At 38.9% G+C, this 27,958-nt stretch overlaps 4 protein-coding genes and 1 long non-coding RNA gene across 8 annotated transcripts; 3 read left to right on the top strand and 2 right to left on the bottom strand.

Moving 5' to 3' along the window:
* The first annotated feature begins 13 nt into the window (after positions 1-13).
* Positions 14-3,476, top strand: LOC105685435 (heparan sulfate glucosamine 3-O-sulfotransferase 6). Of its 2 annotated transcripts, XM_012399497.3 has the most exons (6): positions 14-357; positions 618-726; positions 804-995; positions 1,088-1,832; positions 1,918-2,408; positions 2,502-3,476. In XM_012399497.3, the coding sequence occupies exons 4-6, from the start codon at positions 1,327-1,329 to the stop codon at positions 2,624-2,626; spliced, it is 1,122 nt and encodes a 373-aa protein (XP_012254920.1). In that variant the 5' UTR covers positions 14-357; positions 618-726; positions 804-995; positions 1,088-1,326; the 3' UTR covers positions 2,627-3,476. The 2 variants fall into 2 exon arrangements, with proteins under 2 accessions (XP_012254920.1, XP_048507557.1); XM_048651600.1 differs by lacking the exon at positions 14-357 and having other exon boundaries at positions 457-726.
* Positions 3,477-3,789: 313 nt separating this feature from the next.
* On the bottom strand, positions 3,790-27,577 carry LOC105685433. Of its 3 annotated transcripts, XM_048651592.1 has the most exons (10): positions 27,414-27,577; positions 27,180-27,321; positions 26,967-27,088; positions 16,625-17,904; positions 15,859-16,201; positions 15,493-15,739; positions 6,014-6,094; positions 5,525-5,911; positions 5,084-5,296; positions 3,790-4,963 (listed from the first exon to the last, which is right to left on the bottom strand). In XM_048651592.1, exons 2-10 carry the CDS (start codon positions 27,192-27,194, stop codon positions 4,634-4,636), a joined length of 3,018 nt encoding a protein of 1,005 aa, XP_048507549.1. In that variant the 5' UTR covers positions 27,195-27,321; positions 27,414-27,577; the 3' UTR covers positions 3,790-4,633. The 3 variants fall into 3 exon arrangements, with proteins under 3 accessions (XP_048507549.1, XP_012254918.2, XP_048507551.1); XM_012399495.3 differs by lacking the exons at positions 26,967-27,088; positions 27,180-27,321; positions 27,414-27,577 and adding an exon at positions 24,706-26,340; XM_048651594.1 differs by lacking the exons at positions 26,967-27,088; positions 27,180-27,321; positions 27,414-27,577 and adding an exon at positions 20,048-20,535.
* On the bottom strand, positions 6,900-12,121 carry LOC110116973. Its single transcript, XM_020852083.2, has 2 exons — positions 10,079-12,121; positions 6,900-7,120 (listed from the first exon to the last, which is right to left on the bottom strand). Exons 1-2 carry the CDS (start codon positions 10,382-10,384, stop codon positions 6,911-6,913), a joined length of 516 nt encoding a protein of 171 aa, XP_020707742.2. The 5' UTR covers positions 10,385-12,121; the 3' UTR covers positions 6,900-6,910.
* On the top strand, positions 12,533-15,777 carry LOC125500147. The gene is made up of 2 exons (XR_007277355.1): positions 12,533-13,769; positions 15,326-15,777. It is a non-coding gene; the product is annotated as an uncharacterized LOC125500147 (long non-coding RNA).
* Positions 20,965-23,652, top strand: LOC105685434 (cytochrome P450 6a2-like). The gene is made up of 6 exons (XM_012399496.3): positions 20,965-21,274; positions 21,367-21,739; positions 21,836-22,173; positions 22,254-22,487; positions 22,565-22,816; positions 22,882-23,652. Exons 1-6 carry the CDS (start codon positions 21,088-21,090, stop codon positions 23,049-23,051), a joined length of 1,554 nt encoding a protein of 517 aa, XP_012254919.2. The 5' UTR covers positions 20,965-21,087; the 3' UTR covers positions 23,052-23,652.
* Positions 27,578-27,958: the final 381 nt, after the last annotated feature.

Genomic DNA, 27,958 nt, shown 5'->3' on the forward strand with positions numbered 1-27,958 from the left:
TGGAATTTTAGTTCAGGCAAGTGCCGCGGGCTGATGTTAAACTACTCGGCGCTGCCTGTCACTTTTCGGCGGGGAAGATGGGGTAATTGAATAATTCATTAAAAAATCGAAAATAAATCGGGAAAAATGGGAAATAATCACGAAAAAATTGGGGAGAAACCTGGGATGGTGAAGCTGGGTTATATTTGTTGGTACTTTGATGATTTCTCTCGTTCACCATGACGTGTGTGACTCCACGCGCAACTGACGTTTGCAGATACCTCCCAGATCACGGAAAATTGGAAGAATCCAGCTCCATGATAATTTCTCATCAAGATCAATTGTAGTGTCAAAGTGCAGCGTCGCAGTCTCTCAAAGGTGAGTTCTATAGCAAATAAATAATAGTAAATTTGATATGTGGTTAGATTGTGTTAATTATTTTGAATTTTGCTGTCAAAACTGTTCCACGCTTTTCATTCTACCAGTATGAGCGCTGCAGGGTTCATTACTCCGGTATTGATCTCACGGGAGATATACCATACCGGATAACGAGCAATAAAATGTGTTTCTTTTTGATAGAATAAAGCGTTATTTGGTTCATTTCAATTCTTACAAGCGTCGATATTATTTTATTACAGTTATCACATAGCTGCCGGTGTCAAAAATATGAGACGTCATTTTTATTGTCACTTTAAAAGGGGATCGACGAGTCGTAATTTCCTATTGTTATCAGCTCTCGAATCTAATGTAAGTAGGAATAATTGTGAAAGCTTGAATTCCTCAGTGACTGATGTTGTCTTTTATTTTTTATTTATTTTGCGCAGATTTCTTCAATCACTGGCATGAGTGATAGACAATCGTCGGAAAAAGGGGATGAACGAATCTTCCGAAATAATGATTCGCTTCGCACATGAAATAACAATCATCACACTTGATGAAACGATCTACTTTACACTGGAAAAAGTATCAGTCCAACGATGTTCGAATTCCGAAATGAATAGTCGCGCCTAATTATGGTAAATATAAAATACTGTCGATCGCAAGTTGATCTTTCGGAAAAATAATATTTATCCGTAATGCATAATTCTCACTTCTTTGAATCCAACAGATGGTTTTGCGTCAAGAATTCCAGAAGCAAATGTAAACGAAAAATAGACCGTTTAACATATCAATGAATACTAAGACACATATCATAAAATAAAAATGCACGTTCCTGGAAACTATCTTCGTCCATATTATTAATAATAATAATAATTAAAGGTAATAATAGTATCGATAAGAGAAATGATAATTTGAAAGTGAAAACTGAAAAAAAAAAAACAAGATAAAATTTCAATCTCAATTAGCATGGAGTTGAGGAAAACATTTTGGACTAAGCAATTTTTATTCGTTCTATTTTTATTGATCGCATTATTTTGTATCGGTTTAAAGTACAACGTCTGTTTTTTGGGTGGGTTATCGCGAAAATTAAATCTTGACAAATCTCAGAATGCGGATTCTTATTCCGACATATTGTTACTGAGGTCGCCCAGTAGAGTAGTAAATGTTGAAGAAATTCCGTTGGATAATATTGCAAGCTTAGATCCTCATGTAACGAAAGTACAACTGGTTCCTTTGTGGCCAAACAACGAAACACTCAAAGAGATTATCGACGTTGCTCCAAAGTACCAAATACTTCGACAACAAGGACTCAGACCCGAAAGACAATTGCCCGTTGCTCTCATCATCGGTGTCAAGAAAGGGGGGACTAGAGCTCTCCTGGAATTTCTAAGACTTCATCCAGACATAAGAGCGGCCGGATCCGAAGTCCACTTCTTCGACAGACATTACTCGAAAGGATTTCATTGGTACAGGTAGGTGGTGATGTCTCTTGCCGTAGTTAAATATCGTTGATATTTTCAAGTGAGATAAAAATTCACGTGTGAATTAACATTTCAGACACCACATGCCGCCGACTTTAGAGGGCCAGGTGACGATGGAAAAAACGCCGTCTTATTTTATAACTGAAGAAGTACCTCGGCGAGTGCAGCATATGAATCCAGGAACGAAATTGATAGTCGTCGTTCGAGATCCGGTGACGAGAGCGATATCAGATTATACGCAAGTTAAAAGTAAACGAGTTAGGATGCCGAAATTCGAGGAATTGGCATTTTTGAACGACACACAAATCGTAGATACTTCATGGGGGCCTTTAAAAATTGGTGTTTACGCCAGACACCTGGAACACTGGTTACTCTACTTCCCACTTTCCCAGCTACTTTTTGTCAGCGGTGAACGATTGATAGCCGATCCTGTCGTTGAGGTCACGAGGGTCCAGGATTTCCTTGGTCTAAAACGAGTCATATCGGAAAAACATTTCTACTTCAATTCGACGAAGGGGTTTCCTTGCCTCTTGAAATCTGAGGGAAGATCGAGCCCGCATTGCTTAGGTGAGTCGCTGAGAACATTTGAATTCAAATTATAATCGATAAAAATTAAATACAGTCCTCGCTTCCACGTTCATTTATCTCCTGATCAAAAAGGTAAAACGAAGGGGCGGAGTCACCCTCACATTGATCCAGCGGCTATACAACGATTAAGGGATTTTTACCGGCCTTTTAATCAAAGATTTTATCAACTAACCGGGATGAATTTCGGCTGGCCATAACCAGGAACTTAATTTCATAACTCGACGAATTGCGTAAACGTATTCACATTCGCATACGTAGAACATATCTTATAAATATATCGAAATGGTGGTACCATCGCTGTGAACGAAATACTTGACTTTCTCGCACTTTGTTATTTATTGTTAACTCACAGCTTCCATGCACAGTTGAAAAACTGGCGTCAATTTTCAATACTCTTTAATGGCGACTGATAAGAACTTCATCCCTCCTAGAGCCTCGTGTGCTGCAGGAGGGTGAATTCGTTGGTTATTAAATTTCTACGCATCAATATAATTATACGTGGAAAGCAATCAACGCATAGATTCATTAGGGTGCGGATGCGTACTTGGGATAATCTTTTCTATAACGCACATTTAATAGGTAAAAATATAATAATTATAGATAAAACGCTGTTTCAAACTACTTCCACGTGACGATCGATCGATGACGTAGTTTTTCACAGCCAAATGCGACGATAAACCTGGAACCGTAAAGTTTTTATAAAAGTTGGAAAATTTTATTTCGCAATATTGAAAAAAATTCGTAAAATCGATAATACAATTGTTAGTATTTAGAAGTGCACGTATAATAAACAGCGGTAAAATACAGCACGTTGCTTTGCTCAAATAAATCATACGAATAGACATTTAAATATTATTATCCCATATTATAAACTGAAAAGCACTCACGTGCATATCTAGAAGTATACATATACAGGCATACTATACCTATTGAAGATATGTATACGCGTATACAAGTACAATAATTTTAATTGTAAGCCGAGTCATGAAGATGATATTTGTAGATGAGAAATTATGATACAATTACAATCAAAGTTTATAAAGACTATGTACAAAATTAAGATATTGTATTATAAAAAGATTGCAATTAAAATTCAAAGAAATATGTAAGAGACCTAATTATTCAATTTCTTCTATACATCCGAATTGAGCTTGAAATGTTATGGTACTTAGAGTATATAGTACCAAACCAAAGTCAGCAGATTTGGATTTTTCAACGGAGGGTAATATGTATTTTGATTTCGGAAAGGGAAATCTGCCGTTAAATTTGAAGAAAGATATTTACGAATGATAATTATCGTCGTATCCCCGACATTGTTCGAATTCAGGATGAATATCGTGAAAACTGAAGTAAAATCAAATATCATTGAGTAGCGATTTATTTACAAATGCATGGTGGGTACACGTATAAAAAGGCACTGCCTGGTTGAAATTTATCGTATGAGATAAATACACAAGTCATTTAAATAAATCCTAGGCTTACGTATGATCGATCATTAAATTAGTTGACGCGCTCAGAAGTCCCGACGCTTCGTTAATAGTAAATAACTAAAAATCTATCTAGGCAGCAGAAGATTGCCGCGTCTTTGGTCTATTTCTTAGACAAACTTCGAAACGTGAAGAATCTATTATTATCAGCGGCAGTGATTCGGAACACTTTGCTATTGCTTTCGTCGATATATTTCAGCTATTCGTTCCTCGTTTCGAAATTCGTATATTCATTTGTAATTCTACGCATAAATGCATAAACTGTGCGTTTAACAGATTTGAAAGCTACGATTGTAACAGTCGCTAATTTCATATTAAACTGTGGCGAAATTTCTTTTCTTCTCATTTCTTTTCGTTTACTTTTTTCTATCTCCAAATCCGCACGACCTCGAAACGTGGCGTGAATTATATCGTTGCCGATTCAAAATTCCAGTCATCGAATGTAAAAGAAATCAAAAAGATTTCACTCAACTTCCGCAGTCGACAAAGACTCTTGAACAGAAAAAAAGTGTCCACCTTTTCTCAATTGACAAAAGATAACACTCCGTAGATCGCAGATGTGAATTAGTCGTTTGATTTTTAGGATGATTTCTATATACCTATCGCATCGGCACGCGTCGATTTGTACGGAAAGCGAACGAGACAGAACGAGAAAAAAACAAAAAAAAAATGGAAAAGAAAGCTTGGTTTAAACTAGTTATAAATTGGCAACGTTAATCATATCTCGGAATTACGTATGTCCTGGAATATGTCAATTAAATTATTAACGCCAATTAAATAACCGTCTTCGTGATTTCCAACCTGCCATTCGGCGTCGTGACGTATGTTCATTAAATGCGAAGGAAGTGGTAGAGTTTTAGCGAAATCAATCATCCATATTCCCGCATCTGTAGCATCGTGGACAAACAACAGACTCGATCCAACGACCTCGTGTGTCGCGAAAAACGTCGAAGCCTTCAGCGTTGCTCGTATGGCTTTCAACCGTTGCAAATACTTTGGAACGGCGTGCGGATAACCTTCGGTAAAACGCTTGAGCGCTTCGGTAACCTGGAAATAAATAATTCAATTAAACTCCATTATCAACGGTCCGTGGGATTCGAGGTTGATTTTTGTCTTTTTGTCTCGTCTTTTGTATCCACAAATCGGTCGTTCTCCGGCGTTTTTCACCTGCTCGCGGGTTCTGGTGGTCTTGAAATCCTTCGTGGAGCCTCCTTGAGCCCTTTTTATCCCTTCGACCCTAAATCCGAGCGTTGCAGTGCTGGATATGGTTTCCCTCCACACCATGTACCTCGGTTTCGTAACGCCCTGTACCCGACGTTCCTCGACCGTAGGTGCGGTCGGATCGACTTGGACCATTTTTTCGTACATGTCTTTGCGCAGCTGGAATTAATCAAACGTTCGACAAATTTATTATCGCCCGCAAGCTCTGACGCGCGATAACCGAACGCGTGAGCCTTGAACCGCTCCGAAATCAAACGCGAATCGCGCGAAATGTACGGGAAAACAATTATTACAAATGAACGATATACGAATGATCGATTTTCCATCCCCTCGTCGCTGCTACTCACTGTTTAACATTCATTTTCGAAACGAGGACGAAACGAATACCTTCGGTCTTTCCTTTGCCTTGGCGAGCTCCGATTCGAGATAAGTCCGGACCCCGACCTTGCAGTCCATTACGCAGGGCTGTTCGAACTCCCCGAGGAGATCCTGCAGCTGCAGGTAAGACGCCATGATCGATTTCCTCGGGTCGCCTTCCACCGCGGTCTCCCTACGCTTATCCGTATCGGGATCGATGGTCTCACCCGCGTCTTGTTCGCCGCCGTCCTCCGTCTCTCTCACGTCCAAAACACCCTTGAATTCCGGGACGTATGGCCTCAGTACGTCGCGCATTAGCAAACGGAAACAGGATTCCTCCTGAGGGCATAATTTTTTCAATATCGTACCCGGGGTCGGGCCGGCGCGGAAATTTCCTTGATGTCCTGCCAGCTGCACCTGAACAACATCGACGCGGTGAATTCGACAAATATTTATCCATCGCTCGATTTGAAAAATTATTCGATAAGGAGGGGGGGTGCGATTTGTCTATAGGCTCACCCATGGGTAACGCTGTTTCTTATAGGTTTGGAAGAAGGGCGTCCACTGCACGATATTTCTGAGCTTTCGCCATCCGGAGGTCTGTAACGTGAGAACGGGATAGATGAGACAAAAAATTAATCGAGATGTTATTTTCCGTCGGAAGAGAGGAAGAGAGAGGGGAAAAGAAAGTACGAAACTTGGTCGAGGAGGACGCGCGCGGATGATAATTTCGCCCTTCGATATTCTACGAGTAGGTCGTTTGAAAAGTTCGCATCTCCTTTACTCGGGACGATTGATAAATTTACCTCGGAAATGCGAGTTGCCGATATCGTTTGATTTCCGAGTGGCCGTAATTTGGTGTTATCCGAGTAATCGGATTCCCATTCGGAGCTTAGATCGTCGCCGCTGGCCTCTCCCCATTCCAACTGGGATGAGGAATTCGATTGCGGAACGGTCAGCAACTGGAAATACGCTTTGTACCCCGAAGACGAATTTTGATCGATTCCGAAGCCGGCGGACGACTGTCCGTTAGCCGACTGATTTTTCTTGTTCTGACTTTTCTCGCGCGCGTAATTGTTAGGGGGCGATGGGCTCCTCGACGAGGAGGACGACTGCCTGTCCACGGAGATGGACAATTTTCTGGGGTTCCTTTTCGAGCGCGACCTGCTCAGGCGTTTCTGCTTCGACACTATGATCCTTCCGCAGTCCAGCTGATGCGCCAACACGTCCGGATGTTCGTTACCGTCGAAAATAACCGTGGCATTGTTGCAGCATCCTCCGCACGCGTGGCTACAGATTTCGCTGAGCGCCGCGGTGTACACTATCCTGGGCACCAGTCTCTTCAAATCCTCCTGCATCTTCTCCTTTCTCGGGGGTTTGGTGTTTTTTTTTTTTGTTTTTTTCTGTTTCGTTTTTTCAAGGATCTTCGCCGTGGAACGTGTTACTTCGCGGTGATACGAGACAACGATTTTTCCCTACCCCTTTCACCATGTAGTCGAAATTCGGCCCGAATATTTCCCCGTGTTTTTCACTCAACAAATACACGAACACGTTTCGCTGGGCGAACGATCCGATCGATCGAATCGTTCGTTCATTCGTACAGGGGAACGTGCGTCTGATAGAAACCTGAAAATATCGATCACGTGACGTTTACACTAATGCTTCGAGGACACCTGTTGGAATCCCTGTCCGTTTGCCCGTGCCTCTTTCGTACGCCGTGTATATTACCGATACGTACATGTATATTTATTATATCGTCACGCGCTACGTCATACGAAACACACGTATGTACGCAGGGGCAACACCTTTTATGCAAAAATAATTTATATACACGCGCGTATGTAAATACATAAATATTTTTTATCGAACGTACATCGTCTCGTTTGTAACGGACGATTCTATTTTTTACTTTTTTTCTCTTTTTTTCAACGACGAGGATACGATTGTCATTCCGCGTATGTAGCGCCGCCGTCCGCTTCCCTTTTATCGCCTATAATAACATTTCACGAATTCCGCCGATTTCCGAGTTCTTCGTCGCACTGCACACGGTGAATGTGTCGCGCTCCGCGGAGTCAGCGAATCGAAAATAATACGAAATAATGAGATATGAAATAATAAAAAAAATAAATAAAAAAACAAACAGCGAGGGAAACGAACGATTTTCGGTCGCTGCTGCCGCTGCCGCCGTCGCCGAAGGTCTCGATACCGTGCACTTTACCGCAGACGTGCGACTTTGCCCGTATAATTAATATCGCAGACATCAAGATGTCCCGGTTCTCGCGGTGTTTGTCTTCTACTTAACCCAATTGCGAGTATTGCTAGTACCAGCGACAGCGGAGATACGCGACAAACTCATCGTTATAAAATACACGCTACACACCGCACACGCCGCTACTGAAAAACCGCGCTTCGCCAGTATGTAACACAACTTACACCTATCTCTACTGTATAGTTATATGTATCGAGCGTGGCAATGTGGGCGTGAAGCAAACACATTTATTTCTCGCGTGTACGGGGCATTCCGTATGTCTCAACCCGTACGATCAGATTCCGACCCTCGCCTCACCATTTTCGTTATGTACTCTTCCCCCCCCCCCCCCCCCGCGAATTTCGAGTTTTCTTTTTTTTTTTTTTTCATCTAATCAACCGATCGGAGAAAATCGATCGGTCGGATCGTGGTGCAGAGACGAAACGGTTGAATGAAAATAATAATTGCGCACAGGTAGAATAATAATTGTGTACAGAGGCACAGGTATGCGCGTACCTGTACCGTGCGTACGATTCGTTGAATTGAATTTCCAGCTACGGACGGGCATCTGGAGAGGAAATAAAATACGCGAATCTAACATGTGTATCGAAAGTCACGTTCTTTAATTATATACCCACGTCAACGCGATGATGTTGCAGTTGCGTAATTTCCGATCCGCCGTATGACGCGTCGTCGATCGTACATCTGTATATTCTCCGTGTGAGAAGCAATTTATCGACAAAAAGGAGAAGCTGAATTTCCAAAGATCGCGTAAAGAACGAAATCGAAAGAGGGGGAAGAAAAAATGGCGTGCGATTTCTGTCCACACGGTATACGTATAACGTGTATAACTCGGAGAATGATGCACTCCTTTCGAGCGGATGCAGATACATACGGACCTATTGAATAACGCCGTACCGCGGAGTCGCGAAATTCAAGATGATGAGAAAAAAAAAAAAAAATAGAAAAAAAAAATAAATAAAAGAAAAGGGAGACGATTAACCGAGCGATCTCGTCCGAGAGTTGAATTTCCAGAAATTCCCGTTACACACACGGTGTAACTGCGGTGATGTTAATAAAACTCGGCAGTGAATTCTCCTCTCTCGCTGTCCTCACTGGCTCTTTTTCTCGTGGTTGAATAACGCGCGTATTTCCATTGTACGTTATACCCTATGACACGGTGTGGTACGTACGTACGTGAACGTGGTCAAAAACCTGACCGCTTTATCATCGCGTATAAACACGGACAGATACGCGCGGTTATCGTACTTTTCAGTTTAATTCAAAAGTTGAAACTAACGATTCCCGACAAACATTCCACCGTTGATATCACACAACGTCTACACACATAAGCACATAATCTACATCTACACGCATACGCATAGATTATGTCTATTTATCTCTGTCTGCTCTACCCGCGTGCTATACGTGTATATATATATATATATACATGTATACGTATGTACTAATTTATGGATCATGTATTGCCCCGCGATGCAGCAACGTACGACGTACATACGTATACGTGTACCCGCGTGCACGTCGGAAATGCGTCATTGGGGAGAGCCTGTAATTAACATACGCTGTACGCATTAACATATGTACACGTACGCGCAATTATATACGTGTGTATAAGATACACGTGTATCCCGGGCTATTTATTTTCTCTTCCTTCGACGTTTTATGTGCGTTAAGTATGAAATATTTTAATAATTATTTGGCAGCAAAGAAAAAAAGGGATAAAAGAAAGAAGCGGAGCAGTGAGAGGAAAAAAAGATGGTCGATTACTTAAAATTATTACATGAGTAATTATTAAGCGTTTATTATAATTACGAGAGTTTAATGTATAGTAGGTATGTATGTATGTATGTATACGCTTGCGGTCTTATTCGCATGTGAAAATGATGAATATAAGTTGATTTTTCGATAGGTAGGTACATGGCGCTTATATTTATTTGCATGTATATATATATCGTACGGTAATTTATAGTTCACGGTCGCCCCTGGCTACGTACGAAAAAACTGATAATAATAATGATTACAATAAAAAGTATATACCTTTGATATGTGACTATACATATACATATGTATATATGTAACGTGGTATATTGGGTATTTAAATGCCAACGACTTCACGCGAGTCTAACAACCTTCGATTTGAAACGCGGGCTATGCACTACTTTATTAAATTACCGATAATACGTACGTGTCGGTGTACTATATTGTATTACACATGGACACCGAGTTATACGTACGACGCGAAAACGCAGGTTGCGCGGTATTAGCTAAATGTGGGGGTTGAGGCGAGGAGATCTAGGGATGAAATATTTCATTACCTTCTTTCTTCCCGCTACGGGAATTTGGGGTTGAAAACGATCGCATATTCCTAACAAACAGTCGTCGCATTTGCAATAACAGCTGTTCGAATTCGAATCGTTTGACCCTAGCGAACTGAAGGTGCTCGTGCTCGCTTGACTGTCCATCGAATCAGCCCTGAGAAAAAGTGCCCTCTTCGACGACAGATTGGCGCACTTTTCATCCTGACTCTCCATTTTAACGAGCAAAAGTTGCTCCATCAAGTTCAACGTGGGCGGTGGCAACCTCAGAGTGTTGGGTGGCGATTCTTTCTTCTTGCGATCCATTTTTTTTTTTTTTTTTCAAGGAATTTCAATAGCCTTTATCTTCTTCAATTTTTAACGATTTTTATTCTTGTTTTTTAGACGGCCTCCTACGTAGTTCGACGTTCCATAACCGTTGGACTGATTATTTATTCCTATCAGGATTTTCACCGACCGAAAGTGTTGTACGACACGATCAGCGGTACGACTGAATAAATTTTCGAAGCATTCACAATTGTTTACTCGGGTTAAAACGATTACGAAAATTTAGTCGTTCTCTCCGGTTAGTTTCGGCAGCTGATTATTTCAGGGATAACAAAACCGCTTGGTTGCGGAGGCGTCGTTTCGATTGCGGCAGCATCGCAGTCGTCATTATCTTCGTCATCGTAATCCTCGTCGTCGTCATCGGGAGTGACACCTACTTTTAGTTTTTAGCGGGCTCTTCTCTCGACCCTGGACATCGCGGTCGCACATTTTGCAACACTTGAGGTCGCAATAAAAATAATTAGCTGTAACGCAGAGTATTTTTCGCGCTCTGTTTGCAGGTTTGTATAAATACCGATTATGCGAAAACGACAGACGCCAAAAAAGAATGAGATAATATAGATGAATTTTTGGTAGAAAAAAAAAACTCAAAAACCACGACTACTAACTTCGGAGTACATGACTAGCTCTTACAGTTAAGAAAAAAATCAAATAAAGAGGAAAAAAAAAACATTGCGAGGAAAACGAACGATTTCCATGAGACGAATATCCGCTCCGACGAATACAAAAATGAAAGAAAAAAAAAAAATCAGAAGGAAAAAGAATCCCTTCCTTGGAGGTGCTTCTCTTTTACTGTGGGCGGGGTGCGGTGGTGCCGGCGAATCTTTAGACGTTTATCTCTTCCAAGTTTTCAATGAACGCGCACCGTATAATATTTAACATTTATTTATGTATTTATTCTCTCATCCTCTAGTTCTTCTTCTCCTTCGTTTTTTTTTTTTTTTTTTTTTTTTTTATTACCTTTTTTTCTCTCGCTTTATTACGTATATAATATTTAAACTATGAACTTGACACACATATTTATTGTTATTATCAAATTTCTTCTGTGAATTTTTTGCTGTTACGTATATTTAAACACAGATTTATGAAAACAAACAAACCAACGGCACACAAAAAAAAAAAGAGAGAAGGAAAAAAAACGAATTTAAATAAATCGAAAGCACTTCCGTTTTTAATTATTTTTCACGTCGTCGATTCCTCCGAACACAGCACTTAGGTAGTTGATGAAAATTATTTTTCAAATCTAAGTTCGACCGACACCGAGGGCACGTGTGAAAAATTTAATGAAAAGTTTTGGCATAAAGTCGAGAATGAGAATGAAAAATGATTAATTGATCAAACGCAGCGACTATTCGCGGTTGCAACTTTGGAAGTAGCGGAGAGAGAAGTAAACTAAGGAGGAGAAAAAATATGTTTTTTTTTCTTTTCAAAGACAAGCGAAGTTATCGTGTCGAGTAGTTGCTAACATTAACTTTATAATAGTAACGGAGAGTATCTGTTTGCCAGCGACACAACCGGGCTGCTGTAAAAGGGGAGCGGAGTAGACTAAGGATTTTATGGTGCCAGTCATGTTACACGCTGCTACATAGGTGTACGGTACAGTAGGTACAACTGTGGGAGAACCTAGACAAACCAGCAACGTTCACATCGACACCGGTATTCGTCATCTAATAGTTTACACTATACCACGCCGTACTATACCTAGACGTATAAAAGGTACGCGAGCCTATAAATTTCAAAATCATATCACACGGCTCCTCCTACTCCTCCTCCTCCTCCTCCTTCTCCTCCTGCTCCCCTTCGACATCTTTTGCACTCGTATAAACGTTTGACATTATCGGGGTTGAAATTAACGGGGAGGGGAGAATTCGCCTGTATCATTATTAATTAAATTCATACACTGTACCGCAACTATATCATCCGTGCGTTACAACACACATCTTCCAAACTTTCCTCTCGTTTCTTTTCTCCTTTTTTTTTTTATTTTGCTCTCTTTTCGTTGCACTACTTTCGTCTACTTCTATACAACAACTATAAGTTATATTAATTTCTTCTGTGTGTGTGTGTGTGTGTGTGTTTTTTTTTTTCCCCCGCCAGGTCGATTTTTTCAATCAAATTAAATTTCGTTTTCTCTAATCTAATATAATAGAAATTATACCGTGCCTATTGGCGTTGGTATTTATAAGAGTGTTTAGTGTGGACAGTAGTTACTGCAATAGCGTATAGTAATACGTGTAGTAACCAACCCAGATTGGTGAGCCTGTGACGTCATTCGAACGAGTCGAGTAAAGAAGAGGAAAAAAAAGAAGAAATAATATTAGAGAAAAAAAGAAAAAAGAAAAAGAAATGTTAAAGCACAAAGCTATCTGTCTATCGGATGGAGCGCGGTGTACGTTTTACGTACGCTATGCTCAATATTTATCACCCATAAAAATTGAGGTACTGCAACGCACGGTCTGCTAAACGCGTTACAAACATCGTACAGAAAAGGATGTAAAGAATTATATCCCTCTCTACAGTCTTGTCCTCCAACATCTTATCGTACATACATATATAGAAGTTTCATCGAACGAGGGAGAAAGTTATTTACTTTAAAAAGAGCTCGGTACACACGTGTGTAAAAACAATATATACAACCGCGTACCTGTACGTGCATAATAAAAAAAAAATTTAACGATTCTTACATCGCGCGAATGCACCTATGCGATTTCCTCCCGGAGCGCGCGTGTTCCACTAATTGACACAATTAGTGTAATCATTATACTTAACCGGTAGCGGCGCATGAGTATTATAACGAGTGCTTCTGACGCAAAAGAAACGTAACAAATGAGAAAACCTCCGTACACCTAGGAGCGCGAGTGCAGTAATTTCGCCGGTAAATTTTATTCGTTGAAATTTAAACAATTAAAAAAGAAATAACGTTCATAATGTAACTCTGAATTATGCATTATGGCGTATCGAGATCGTTAATTAAATTTAATTGGTTGTTAGCTCGCCTTCCCTGTAAATGGGCGTAATGAATTTCGACGATATTCACTTACATTCCCAGCAGAAGAAAAAAAAATAAATAAATAAAATCGAATAAAAATAATCGAGAAAAAGTTAAATAAATTTAAGTGCGGTCAACAACGAATGCACGAGCGCGGGGTACCGCGTAACGGAGTGTGAAATCGTGAAAAAAAAAAAAATATAAAATAAATTAAATAATAATGAATACATTTCATGGGTACTCTCTCATTATAATACCGACGAGAGAAAAAAATTAATATGAAAAAAGAATAACCAAAAGTACCACTTGAACACCACGGACAGACCGCTACAGCTTATGTACCACATAATTATACGTATACCTCGTGTAAAATAGGTAGGTATATCATGTATAGCTGAGTATGTATTTATGCGTTCGGTAAATAGATAGGTCCTCGAGATGGGCACGTACCGAATATCGAGAATACACACCGCCAGAAATTGCGAACGCAGTGAAAAAGAAGAGAAATTAATATTAAGAAACGGAATCTGGTCGAGTTGACACGGAATGCACCATACGCGGTATATACGATATAATGTGACGCAAGTAGCCGTTGGCATTCAACGAAATCAGGCCCGACCATTATTATGTTACATTAATTCAGCAACGCATTAAACGTACACACTACATACCGCGCAGAACTTACGCCCTTATACACATATACATTACTATAATCCGCGATGCATACATATTCGTATGTACATACAAATAGTTAACTACATGCGTCGGTAAATAATTTGATTACATATCACATTTTGATAATTAATCGCTCGTTACACTTTTTAAGCAGCGTTTGCGAAACTCCCCATATACCTATGTATTGTACGTACTGAGATATATACCTGTAGAATATGTTGTAAACATTTTTATGTATATAAATATATATGTGTATTTTTTTGTTGCAAGTGGATATACAATAGCCGCTGTTAAATGTTACGTACGATGAACGCAGACGGGAAATGCCCGGCATAAATTGTGGTAGAAATTTTCCGTGATCTTTTGCTTCTATTTTATTTTTTTATGTTTTTTTTTTTTCCCTGCATGGTCAAAGGTATGCGCAGAAGATGTATCGGAGATAACTATATTCGTAGTAAAGAGGTATCTGTAATTCGCATATCTTAAATAAGTTGGAGAAAATAGTCCGGTAAGAACTGACGTCTATTTCACAATCGTTACTCGGTATGGGTATTGATAGTATAATACTATTTCATCGTGCAACTTGAACAGCGAACAGCTGACTGCGCTTTGCTATTAGAATTGCTAATATTATAAGTAATTCTGATGTATACAACATAATATACTACGGTATAAGTGATTTTTTTTTTTTTTTTTTCTTCAATACAAATATAGGTATATGTTGGAGTAAACGATTACGAAGACAGAAATATTTTACAGCTTGTATAATATTGCATAGTTGCCTTTACATATGTACACGGGTAGATGTGTACGTACTTATACCTGAGAGATCACAAATCATAGGATTTATACGCGTGGACAGCTGAATAAACATTATAGCAAAAGTAATTTATCGACTTGTTAGATTTTATAAGACGAATTACTGTTATGGATATTTATCGTATAAGGTTTTCAGCTTAAAGAGGGGAATGAACGAACGTCAGAGGTGTTTACTAGAAGTAATTAGGAATGTTTGAAAGTTTTACAAGCGATGCGCCTTAACACCAGCAACTCGAAGTACGGGATGAAATAATTTTATAGAATTTTTATTTCTTAACGTGGGATTATCATCTGTTTTTTAGCGCTTCAGTTTCGGAGATACATAGACCTACTGTCATAAGCTTGAAATAACTGAGGAAAGGCAAGAGCGCGTTTGAATCGTGAATTTTTGCGAATCGGATGACTGATGGAGGAATTTTTTATACGCTGAGTTTCAGGCCTCTACGGCGATTTGAGATGTCATCGAGGCATCGGTCGCCATTATTATAGTTTCGTACTCGTAAATCGACGGAAAATACCCAATTACACAATGTAATTGGAGTGGGACTTGGGTTCTGGCCAAGTTTTGTTATGATAAAGAAATCAAAAATGATTTACCACTCACTTTTGGATGCCTGATTGGTTGGAGCTCACTGATTTCACAATCGTCCCCGCTGAGACTTGAGTTTGTTGAACAATCGGAGATTTTACGACACATCGGAATATCCAGTAACTCAACTTGGCTTTTACTACGACTATCTTCAAAGAGGACCCCAGAAGCTTCGGAATTTGGAGAGTTTCCCTCGGAGCGTGTTAACTTTGGGTAATATGGGCTTGGCGAAGCTAAACACGAATTCCTTCTGTTGATATTGCTAGAAATAGAGGAGAAAATAAAGAAATAAATAAAATACCAAATTGTTCTATCTCTACATGATGGATATTATGTGCTGACCACAGTCTAAATTATTTTGAAAATGACCCATAAAATTACCTTTGCGTAATGCTGTGTTTGGAGCCGACACACAAGCAGCACGAGTCAGAATGACGTCTGTGGCGGCATATTTGGAGCAGATGGAAGTCCAACGACAGGGAATTTTCAGTATTTTGTTTGATCTCATCACAATCGAAACAGGAACAACTGCTAGCTTGACTCGGACCACCATTCCCATCAAATTTCTCATCTATATTATTCCTCTCAAACTTCTCTTCCAGATATGAATAATCCGAAAAATCACTAACCACTACACTAGGAGTTCTCCAGTACCTCGGCTGCCCATCATCTTTATCACCAGCTTCGCATTCTGCAGCCTCGTTCACGTTTGAACTCCCCCAAGCTGTAATTTGAAAATTTACATTTAATAATTTTCATAACGACTCTTAATACCGCTGTGCAACAGCAGGTTGATACATCTACGGACGCAAGTAAGAGTGCTGGATACTCACATAAAATTTGGTACTGCATGAAGTGCAGGTTCACAGCTCTCTGTAAAGATAGTGTCGTATTTGATCAAGAATTCTGTTAATTGTAATGTCGACACTTTAACAAGTATACGCATACTTTTCATATTTTCTCAGAGCAATTAGCACCTTAAGAAATTAATATCCGTTTGTTATTCGTCAAGGTTCTAACAAAATTAACCAGAGTAAAGCAAAACCGACTAATTTTTAACAAAACTACAATGAGATTTAATTCTCAAACATTTTTCAAATATGTTGCGGTATCGAGCACTCTTTGTCAAAGGACTTGAAAATATTACCTTTACTTTGATCGTCGTCACTCAGCACCGCGCTGTCAGAGCTACAACATCTGGAAACCCGTACCTTCTGCCCATTCGGAGGTTGGATATTTTGGTAGTTATCGTCGTCACTGGGTATTGCAGAATCGAGGCTCCAGCATCTAGCAACAAAGCCTCTTTTCTGGTCAGGATCCGGCTCGATGCCTTCGTCACTCTGAGGACTCTTGTTGTTCGTTCGTACTATTGGAAATCTTGTGAGTTTTAAATGGTCGTAATTTTTGTTACCCTCGACTAGCGTGTCATCATTGGTTCTATTCTCATTCATTTTGGAATGTTGCTTTGCGTTGTTGCTTGGAGAATGATTTGAAGAAGATGCCAGACTTTTGTGGTCTAATTTATCAACAGTTTCCAGCGGTCCATTTCTCAATTGAGATTTCTTGACCTCAAGAATGTTAGAAAAGTGATGAATCAAATTTTGTATAGAACGGAAGATGGACAGCTCAGTAGAGAAAGGATTCTCGACTGTTCCAACACGGCGTTTCTTCTGAGAATTTTTCAGAGGTGAATTTTTATTCCCTGATGTGAATTCACCCTTCTGTGGAATCTGATCCACCGTAGATTTGGAAACAGGTCTAGATACCTTAGCCTGATAATCAATTACACTACACTCTTTTATTATAAACGTTCTATTAAAAACACACATCACATTGTTATTCAAGACCTTGCTTCGCTTCTTCCGATTTTTCAAACCCTTTTTGTAACCTTTTTTTATGGAAACACAAAGCAAGCATCTTGAACGGTGTTCATGCCCTTTGCGATGACGGTGGCGGCCATTAAACGAAGACAGTCGTTCCTCAAACTCTTTGGAACCCTGATGCTTGATACGGCCGCTTCTTGGTCTTCGCTGTCCTATTCTTTTAGTTTTGTTGGTTTTTTTAAATATGTTATCGGCATCACAACGAGCGTTGACTAACCGCGTGGGGTTAATACTATCATCAAGGACACCGTTCACCGAACGTTGGACAAAGTGTTTTTGTCCAGACACAGCGCGATTCTCAATTACTGCCAATTTATAATTCACAAATCGTGACATGAAATCGTTCGCCTCGCACGCTGCCTCTCCAGAATCGTTGAAATCTTCGGAGCCGTTGCTTTTATCTGGGTTTGATAAATACCTCGTATACTTCTTGAACGATAATAATTTCCCCTCTGAATTACCATCGCCAACGACGTTGTTATGCACATTTTCGAATATTGTTTGTTCATCACCAAGTATCAGGTTCTTCCAAAATATCGTTTGTCTGTAAACACAAGAAGAAGAATTCTCGTGATTGTATGTTACAACCGTTCAACAGGTGAATGTAGTTCAAATTGACAATTGACTATCGATCATTAATTTGAGAATCAAAGCGCCACGTTTTTTATCTCAACTAAATTTTGTCTGGTCGGTAAAAAGTTATCAACAAAGAAAAAACTTTAAGTCGGTAAGCGAGTTAATTTGTTTATTTCTGCGCCGGTAAAGCAGAAATTAACAACAATAAGAATCTTTACGCGCGCCTGAGATTCAAATTACTTATAAATGAGACGACTTCTGAATAAATTCAAACGTAGCGCAATCGTTATTATTACAAGATTACATCTCCGTTTCAATTCCAATAAATACAGACTTTCGTTCAACAATTTCCTTGAGTGTCCGAATGAAATGGTCACGCGGCAATAAATTCTATACACTATAAATTAATCGTTCAATAAACGCTGTTGCTATACGTCCATTGACGTCACAACGTGCGTCAGAGTGCCGAAAGAAGTAAAAATGTTTCGATTGAATGATTACGGTTAATCAGCAGCCTTTTCTCATGTGGGTATGATTCTATGGTATGAACCCGGTATAAGGTATGGCTATTACATCGTTGGATCAACTTTAAATGCCCGTTATTTGAAAAGCAAACTCTCTTTTCATCATCTTGTGACCGATTGCAATCGGTCGCAAATTAACCAGATAATCAATTATCGCTATTTCATTAATCAAATAATCGTATACCTGCTCACTGATCATGATGCAAATATCACAGGATAAAACACCCATTTCATAGATATAGCTAAGAAATATTGATTGTTCACGTATGAAGATTTGATTTACATCATATTATTCCAATAAAATTTTCCGTTGTTATTATCATTTAAAAATTTATGTATCATCTTATACAACGTAAATAGATATATAATGAAATAGATTATAGGTGTTGTAAATGTTCCGCTCGTTTACGAAATATGTTGACCTTTTTTTTTTTTAATTTTAAATTTTCTTCTTTTCTTTTCTTTTCCATCATTTGGTCGATTGCTATGAAACCGAAAGAGAAATTATTCAAAGCAGAGAGCCAGAAGTTGATTCAGAAGAAATCTGAGAACAAAAATCAATTTCGGCCCTTGGATGTTTTGTCCCCGGGTGAACATATAATTTTTCTAGAAAATAATTCAATTAAATCTACGTAACTCCGTTACGTTACATACTATAAAGGTGAAGGATCCGTACGTTAGTGAATAATTCTAAGGTCATCGTAAATTGCAAGGACGATTCAATACAACGAATATTAAAATCACTTCATTTGAAAGGAAAAAAATAACATTTATGATCGTGATGAATTCATGAGGAAAATTTTGTACAATCAGAATTTAACGATAGCTCAGTGAAAAAGTGAACAGAAAAGAAAAGACTGGAACAAAAAAAAAAAACAATTATTGAAGAAGGTTGGGCACCAAAATACATATGGCATCATTCATAAGCGATCAGTATTCTTCAGGCGTGTTTCTTCGCGACGCGAATCATCAGCCGTGTCTTAACAATAGCAAAAGCTTTAGACGCCTTCTACCGAATATATGTTATGTAATTCGGTTGAATATTGATGTGATATTTATGAACCACCAAACGGGACACTAATTCTCAACGTGTCCATTGTAGTCAAGAGACTCGTTAGAGTCTCGCACCGAGTAGATTCAAAAGAACGTGAGTCTATCGAGTATTTTTACTGCGCCGAAAGCTCGAAAGCTCATTTCCGTTACGTTGAAGCGAAACCGCCATGGTTTGGAACAGTATTTCCGGGCGCTAGCATCAAACCTAGTCTTTAGAGAGTCCCAATTTTTCACTTTTCCCCAGAAGGGTGTATGTTACAAAAAAAAAAAAAGGTTTCAACACACACATTTCAATCAAACTACCCGAATTTTGATGTTTTCTCTTTAAAATACGTCCTTCTGGCACACAAATGCATTTGGTGCTCACGACCTTCTGGTAACTACGCCAAATCCAGTGAAAAGTTGCCACCCTCCTCTACATCTATTAATCTATCTAGGCAAACGAACTAACAGCTTCTTCGCAACACAACATGAAGATTCATCCCAACACAACCGCAGTCTTTTTCTTAGTTGTTCAATATTCACGATAGAGACCTTTTTTTGATCGTAAACTTTCCTCGGTAATATGCCCCGCACATTCTCTATCGGATTCAAATCAGGAGTTGAAAGCGGCCACTCCAGTATCCGAATCCCAAACTCTTGAAACCATTGTTTGGTGGTAGAAGCTGTAGGGGGTGGTGCCATTATCTTGTTGAAAAATTAAATTGGTATCCTCAATTAAAGTAATGAAAGATAATAAGTGGTCGTGAAGCAAATTCGGATAATAAGCAGCGTTCATTATGTCGGTTACATGGGCTAATTTGGTTTCAGGAAGTCGAGATACAACAGACCAAACAATGACGGATCCACCTCCCTGATCTCGTTGTGAGATAATTTCTCTATCGTGGGTCCATCCAAATTAAACATTTGGTCGTCACTAAAAATCACGCGTTGCCAAATATTTGAATTCTCAGTCGAGCTGCAACTTGATGTGGTTTCGATCGCGGTTTCTCACGCGACTAGGACGACAATTCAAGTTGAAGTCGCGCACCAGACTTGACAATAACACTCCTCTTTAATTTTTAATCTTTAGTTTTTGCGAAACTCCTCATTCACCTTTTTATCCGTCGTCTTCCCTATACCGTCGAACGCACTGCATCATCAATTAGGAGAAAAAGTCTCTCGGTGCAAGGATAAGCTCGTTTCCAGATCGCCGTACCGTATGAGCGCAAAATGTATTTCGAAACTGATCTTCGGCCGTCATTCATTTTTGCTATGCAAGCATGATTATGCGCGTATGCACGACCGTTAATCTTGTAACTCGGCCATCTACCATCCCTCGTGATCTGACAGTGTCAACAGTGCGCTGATATGTATCGCTCTACCAATCTCACGAACGTATGATTTCTATTGTGAGATTGTCGAAGGGGGGGCACGAAATCATGCAGATTATATAACCAGGATTCGACGCTTCCGAAGCCTGAGTATGAGATGCGCCGACCCGGTGATGAGCTGAATTTTCGTTGAGTGTAATTTTTCATAGATCGTTAGAGCTCGGAGTAATGCTCTAGGAGTTTGATTCAGCCATCGACAAAATGGCGCTATTTTCGACGCAGGTTTATTTCCAAATTCTTGGAGCTTTGATTGGCTTGGTCGGTTTCGCGTATATTTACCTCAGACATGTGGCATATAAGTACTGGAGTTCAAAGGGAGTACCGCAGACGAATCCGACTGCCCCCTTTGGAGACTTGTGGCCGGTCCTCAGGGCGAAAAAATCGATAGGTGAAAGGGTCTAAGAATGAACCTCGTGCGAACCTCATCCTGCATATTTTGCGATCCTTTTTCTAACGAATGTTCCATTTTTTTATTGTCAGGTCAACTGGTCCGAGATGAATACTTCGAGTTTGAAAAAAAACCGATCTTCGGAATGTACTCTTTCCACAAACCAACCTTGGTGATTCGAGACCCTGAAATCATTCGATTCGTGCTTATTAAAGATTTTCCGCACTTCCAAGACCGCGGGGTGTACTACAACGAAGAAGTCGATCCTTTGTCGGGCCATTTGTTCAGCTTGTCCGGTCCGAAATGGAAGAAGTTGAGGGTCAAGTTTTCGCCAACGTTCACTTCTGGAAAAATGAAGTACATGTTCGCCACTGTCAAAGAGTGTTCCGAAAAGCTCGCGCTTTACTTCGGGGAGGAAGTTAAGCGAAATAATCAGCTGGTCGAAGTCAAAGATTTCATGGCAAGGTAAGCCTGGCGTATTCAAAGCGAAGATATATCGCAACCGAAAGACGTCATCTCACGATCGACATGACTCGATATTTTTTTTTTATTTGCCCGTAGATTTTCTACGGATATCATTTCATCGGTTGCTTTTGGTATCGAGTGCAACAGCATGAAAAATCCAAACGATGAATTTCGCGAATGCGGTCGAGCGGCGTTTAAATCTAGACCTCTGATAAACGCACTGTTCGCAGTATTTCCGGACGCGTTAAAATTATTCAACATGAAGGTCATCCTCCCAGAGGTTTCGAATTTCTTCATCAAGGCGTTCAACGATACCGTGAAATATAGAACAGAGAAGAAATTAATTCGAAAAGATTTTCTCGAGCTGATAATTCAATTGATGAACAAAGGCTGCGTACAGGGCGACGACGAGGAGGAAACGGCGACCGAGTCAAGTAACAGAATAACTATTCTCCTTCGAACCGGTCGACTTGTCTCGGTTTCGGATAATCAAGTTTCCATCGCGTTTTTTCAGAGGATAATAGTGAAAAAATCACGATGCTCGAAGGAGCTGCACAAGCGTTCGTCTTTTTTCTGGCCGGATCCGAGACCTCGTCGTCAACGGCGACACACTGTCTCTACGAGTTGGCGTTCCATCAGGACATTCAAGACAAGCTGGCTAGCGAGATAAAAACGGTAACGGAGAAATTCGGAGGAGTTACTTACGAGAGCATCGCGGCAATGCCGTATTTGCACAAGGTGGTGTCCGGTCGGTATCCAAAAAAATCGAATTCGTTCGTCTCTGCGTTAACGAGATCTCCGTTGAGAGGTGTCCACTGATTTCAGAGACTCTCCGAAAATATCCATCGGTCCCCATACTGAACCGACAGGCAACTGCGGACGTTGAATTGCCCGGACTCGGTCTCACAGTTGCAAAAGGAACTCCAATTATCATTCCAGTTTACGGACTGCATTCGGATCCCGACATATACCCAAATCCGCAGGTGTTCGATCCGGAACGATTCAGCAAGGAGAATATTGACCGCAGACATAATTACGCCTATCTTCCCTTTGGCGAGGGACCGAGAAACTGTATCGGTAAGTTTTTCGGATCGATCGCAAAAGTTGACCATTCGACTGACGGGTTCTCCCTTGACTTGTAGGAATGAGATTTGGACTTCTCCAAAGTAAAATTGGTATCATCAGCCTGATAAGCAAGTTCCGGTTGGCTCCAGCACCTGATACCGCAGTTCCACTACCCATAGACACGGGTAACTTTGTGCTTTGTCCAGGGGAAGGAATAGTGCTTCGCGTCGAAGAGAGATCCAATTAATAATAACCTGGTTTATACTTTTGAGTGATCGTAAGTACGTAAGTTCAATATTTCAAAGCAGCGGTGCTTTGTTACTTGAACGAATTCGACCGTCAAACGACTTTGAAAAATGGTCGTCGTTACGGCAAAATGGTAAAAACAATATTCAGTTGGTCTTATAGTGAACATTTTTTTTAAAAGCTTCAATTCTCGATTTCGAATGAAAAATTACGAGAATTTAAGTGCTCGCGTAAAACTTTAAACGCGTTCTTCTCGAAACCACTTTTTTCAAACTGGGAGGTCCGAATATTTGAACACCGTTGCGTGGATCGATTCAAAATTTTCATAAGCTTCACAATTATATTCTCTACGGAAGTACGTAGCCATTTTTTTATTTTACGTGAACTTTTTTTTTATCAACGATTCACTGCTTATTTTTTGATAAAAAATCGTTTCATTTTTTTTCCAAGTACACCATTTCTACAAAAGTTGATTAAAAAAAAAAAACCCCTACGTACTCTTATAAGCAATGATATATAGATTTTAAACAGCGATTTCAAACATTGTCTCTGTCGCCTCCATTTCAAACCACAATTGTAATAAAAAAAAAATATTCTCCATACTTCAATATCTGTTAAATAAACCCTTTGAAAAGAAATTTCATTCCTTTATCCATGCTCCCAAAATAAATCGTCAAAGTTAGGCCTTTTCGATGGTACGACGAGTTACGAAAAGGCCCGCCAAGTACCACTTTTCGATTTTATTTTCTACTTGTTTTTTTCCAACAAATATTTTGATTTTGTTTCAATAGTTTACTCTTTTTTCCAATTGGTAATCTGGTTTGTTGCATGTTTATTCCCGTCTTCGACAGTACGTCCGATGAGGATACAAATTTACATTTATAACTTGGCACGATAATTGATTTGGATCTTTTTGTTCCTTTTGTTGATGATTTTTCTTCATATCAAAGATATTTGTGCAGTAATTTTTCTCGAACATTTGACGCACGTACTTGGCGAAACTTTTTGCACCGTAGGTGCTTTTTGGGGGTATTGAATACAATACAGCAGACGGTGAAGTAGTTGTAACAGTTGGAATAATGGTTAGATAACATGATTTACAATACGAACAATCGATTGCAGAATTAAGAGAATACAAAAAGAAAATAAGCTAACGATTCATCAAACAAGAATGGTGGAGGTTGAGTTTAAATGTAATCAGGTCAATGTCACTCCAAGGCGAGTGAGAGCCGCCAATGTCCCAGATTGTATTACCTATATTTTAGATGTACAACTATCCAAGCTCGTTTGGTAGTTCAACTAACCATATAGTTAAGGCTACGATAACGTACGATCCATGTATTATGATCGAATTCAGATTCTTGTGAAATACAGGAAAAAAAACCCCGTAATTCACGAACAAGTTCCTCCGCGGTTTACCGCAGTTCTGTTGGCCACTATACATTCACGTAGAATCTTTTGGATGTGAATCAATTTCGTTATAGTACGGTGTGAACGATTTTATTATATGACGTCCGACCGAATGTACATTCCGCGATTATCGATAATGATATTAAAATTAATTATAGTAAAAAAAATTATGATATTGAGGAAAAATCATTTTTCTACCAACACCATTAAATATGAGTTAAAATTGAAAGAATTTATACTCTCACCTATTATCCATTTTTGCAATGAAACCAGCATCTTATCCAAAATGAAATTTTGATATCAGTAGCACATGGATATATGTTAAGAAAAGAAGGAAAAAAACACTGTTCACAAATCGGATTCCATAGGAATTTCAGTTATATCCCTGAACATGCTATACTTTGCCGTATGAAATTGAATAAAACATATGTATTAAATGAAAAAAATTAACAGGAATAAATAAATAAAATTCCGGGGTAATGTATTAATATAGATTTAAATTTGAATTTCAAATTCTTTTGCATACTATTTAGTGGTTTAAGGAACAACTGTAGACTCACTGAGCTCCAGTTATAAACTGTACTACCACTACCATGTCACCACATTTCACATCGGTCTCTTACAGGAAGGACACTTGGAAGGGGATTTTACGTGTAGATATCATGGATGCACTTGTGTAATATGAGTGTACAAAGAAGGAGGAAGATCGTCGGTTATTGATATACTATAATTGTCTCAATTGCCAGTTATACTTGGAATGTTAAAGAAGAAGCGATGAACTTAGAAAGGAAATATTCAAAGACTTTCCATAGCGCAAACAGCGGGTGGCGGAAAAAACAGTTATGAAAACCTGCAACGTTATTCTGGAATCAATGTAACTGAATTATCTTGTTTTTTGATTGATCCATGCATTTTTTTTGATAGACAACTAAATTTTAAAATTTTAATTTATCATTTTATTGGAATTATAGAAATAATTTAGCAACTCGCGTTAGCGTGAAAAGGAACTTTTTTTTATAAACTGCTCTGATTGTTATATTAATTATGTATGTATATTTGATTATTTGAGGAATATTATAACATCCCGGTTAGCTAATTTATTAGCTAATTTGAGTTCTAATTTACAAGAGTCATTTCTAATCATTATCCTCGTATAATTCACCTGGAAGGCAACAAGTTACTCATTATGAGAATTCCCGGATAACATATCGGGTATCTTTTATGAAATATGCAACAGAAGATTGCACACTGCATTATTAACCACTGCCAAATATAGCTTGGGCATTTATTTCAAGTTGTCGACCGAGTTTGACGTAACAAACTGATAACCCATTGAATCGAGGTTCAGTGGAAAGCTTTTTTTTTTAATTTATTTTTATTACATTACCGTTATGCATAATTGATTTTGCCTAAAAAAAATTGAAAAGTAGATGGAAATTTTGGATGTATTTAATTCACAAATCGTTCAAATCAGGCTGCTACTCAATAGAAAAAGGAACGCAACAGTCGTCCGGTTGTAAAAAAAAAATTTGTCCTTCTGAACGTTCGCCAAGTTCATAATCGCTAGAAATGTTTGCGGACTAATGAAAATCGTGACGTGAATATCTATCACATACGAACTGGCGTACAATCTGGTATGAATTGGCACATCAGCGCTACAATAACGAAATACATACGTGATAATGACGATACATACAGAGTAAACATGAAATATTTCACAAAACATTATGACCTCAAAGGTTACGCAGATGCTTGCAAATTACCAGATTGACTTACCAGCACATTTACTGAGAGAATATTCCAGCATGGAATCCTGTAGTTTATTCTAAAAATTTTTCATCAAAATTGTGGCTAACAAATGTTGAAAGCGAATGAAGAACCTTTTGCCCAATAATTACAAAACTTCGTAACAGGCAATTTCAGTGAACGCATTATCATCGTCATTTTTATCGGTAGAAAAAAATTGAAAATCTTCTGAAGCAGTTGCGGCAGTGACGATAGGTCTCAACCATGTGTCAATCTCAATACCAGTGTCTAATTGAGAAAATGTAGTTTCGAGTCGCGGTTGGGTCACTATCAACGCTTTTTTTTTTATATTGGCTCTTAAGAATTTCCAGATTTGTACTTGTACAGTTTCTGGCAAATAAAATTCAAAGACGTTATTCAAAATGATTACGTCGCTGCTTTTCACAACTTCGTCTGCGTCTTCTATCTTCTTGTGCAATATCTTTATTCGATCATCCATGTTATATTTTTGCACAATATCCGATTGTAGTTTACAAAATTCTTCATTCATTTCAACCCCAATAATTTTTTGCGCATCAGTATACACATATGCCTGAAAAGTTAGTGTATTTATCCACCCAGATACATTCACGAAACTATAGATCAATCAAGATTTGTCTAGTGCTCAGATGACAATTGTAATACACGATCTCCGCTAGAATGTTTTTGAGGTTTAAATTTGATCATCCAATTCTGAAGGTTAAAAAATGTCACTACTTACTCCGTACAAAACAGCACCCAATCTAGACCCAACATCCAGCACAGTCTTGCCTTCCAATGTAGGCAACAAATTGTTGAATATGTGATATAGACAGTCCTTAGACATCGAATGCGATATATAAACTGAAAATTTTCATATATGTTGGATTACTGCCTGAGAAATGTTCAATGTTTCTGCTATAATTCTAGACGGAAAGAAAGTTCAGATCCTTACTGAATGGTTTGGCATTTTTTGATCCACAATTTTGGCAGTAATATCTATTTAATTTGCCAGCTTCAACCAAATCATCGACGTCATCATCTGTGTAAAGAAATCCATCGACGTGTAACGTTACATTAGGATCACAGTCAGAATTCTGTGGATTATTTGCAGAAATTAATATTAATATAAGAAAGGCTCAGCTCCAAATTAGAGCTATTCAGACAACTCGGTCGGCTTAATACACACCTCTCCAGATTTTGGCGAGATTATTTTTTCAGATGGAAGCGTGGCGTCGAATGGAATTCTTTCTTTAATATCTTCAGCGATATTATTGAGTATAGCAACGGGGTCATCCAATATAAATTCCTTGGAGTCAAAATCCTCAGTACTAAGTTTGAATTTTTCTAATCCTGCAAGAGCTATTCTCATTATCAACAAGACAAATTAATATAAATCCAAATTACATATTCGCTGCTATGATCGATCTAACCTATCGTGTTGAAACCCTTCGCCAAATCTGGCAATATCCAACGTTGTTTTATGAAATTGAAAAATGAATTATGCTCTACTGGGTCGAGTTTTGCTAGCAGATTGATGAATTCTGTTTCCGCTTCTTCAAGAGTGACAGAATATTTTGATGTGGACATTTTAACCTTTTTAAACAATTATCTGCCAACTATTATCACTGTTCGTTACACCGGTACACGCTCATAGTAGATAGCGGCGACGCAATGCAAACCGCAACATTTGACAACAATCATCAACAATGGTTTTCGCGGTTCCTACAACAA

Source organism: Athalia rosae, chromosome 3, assembly GCF_917208135.1.
Source record: "Athalia rosae chromosome 3, iyAthRosa1.1, whole genome shotgun sequence".
NCBI lineage: Eukaryota > Metazoa > Arthropoda > Insecta > Hymenoptera > Athaliidae > Athalia > Athalia rosae.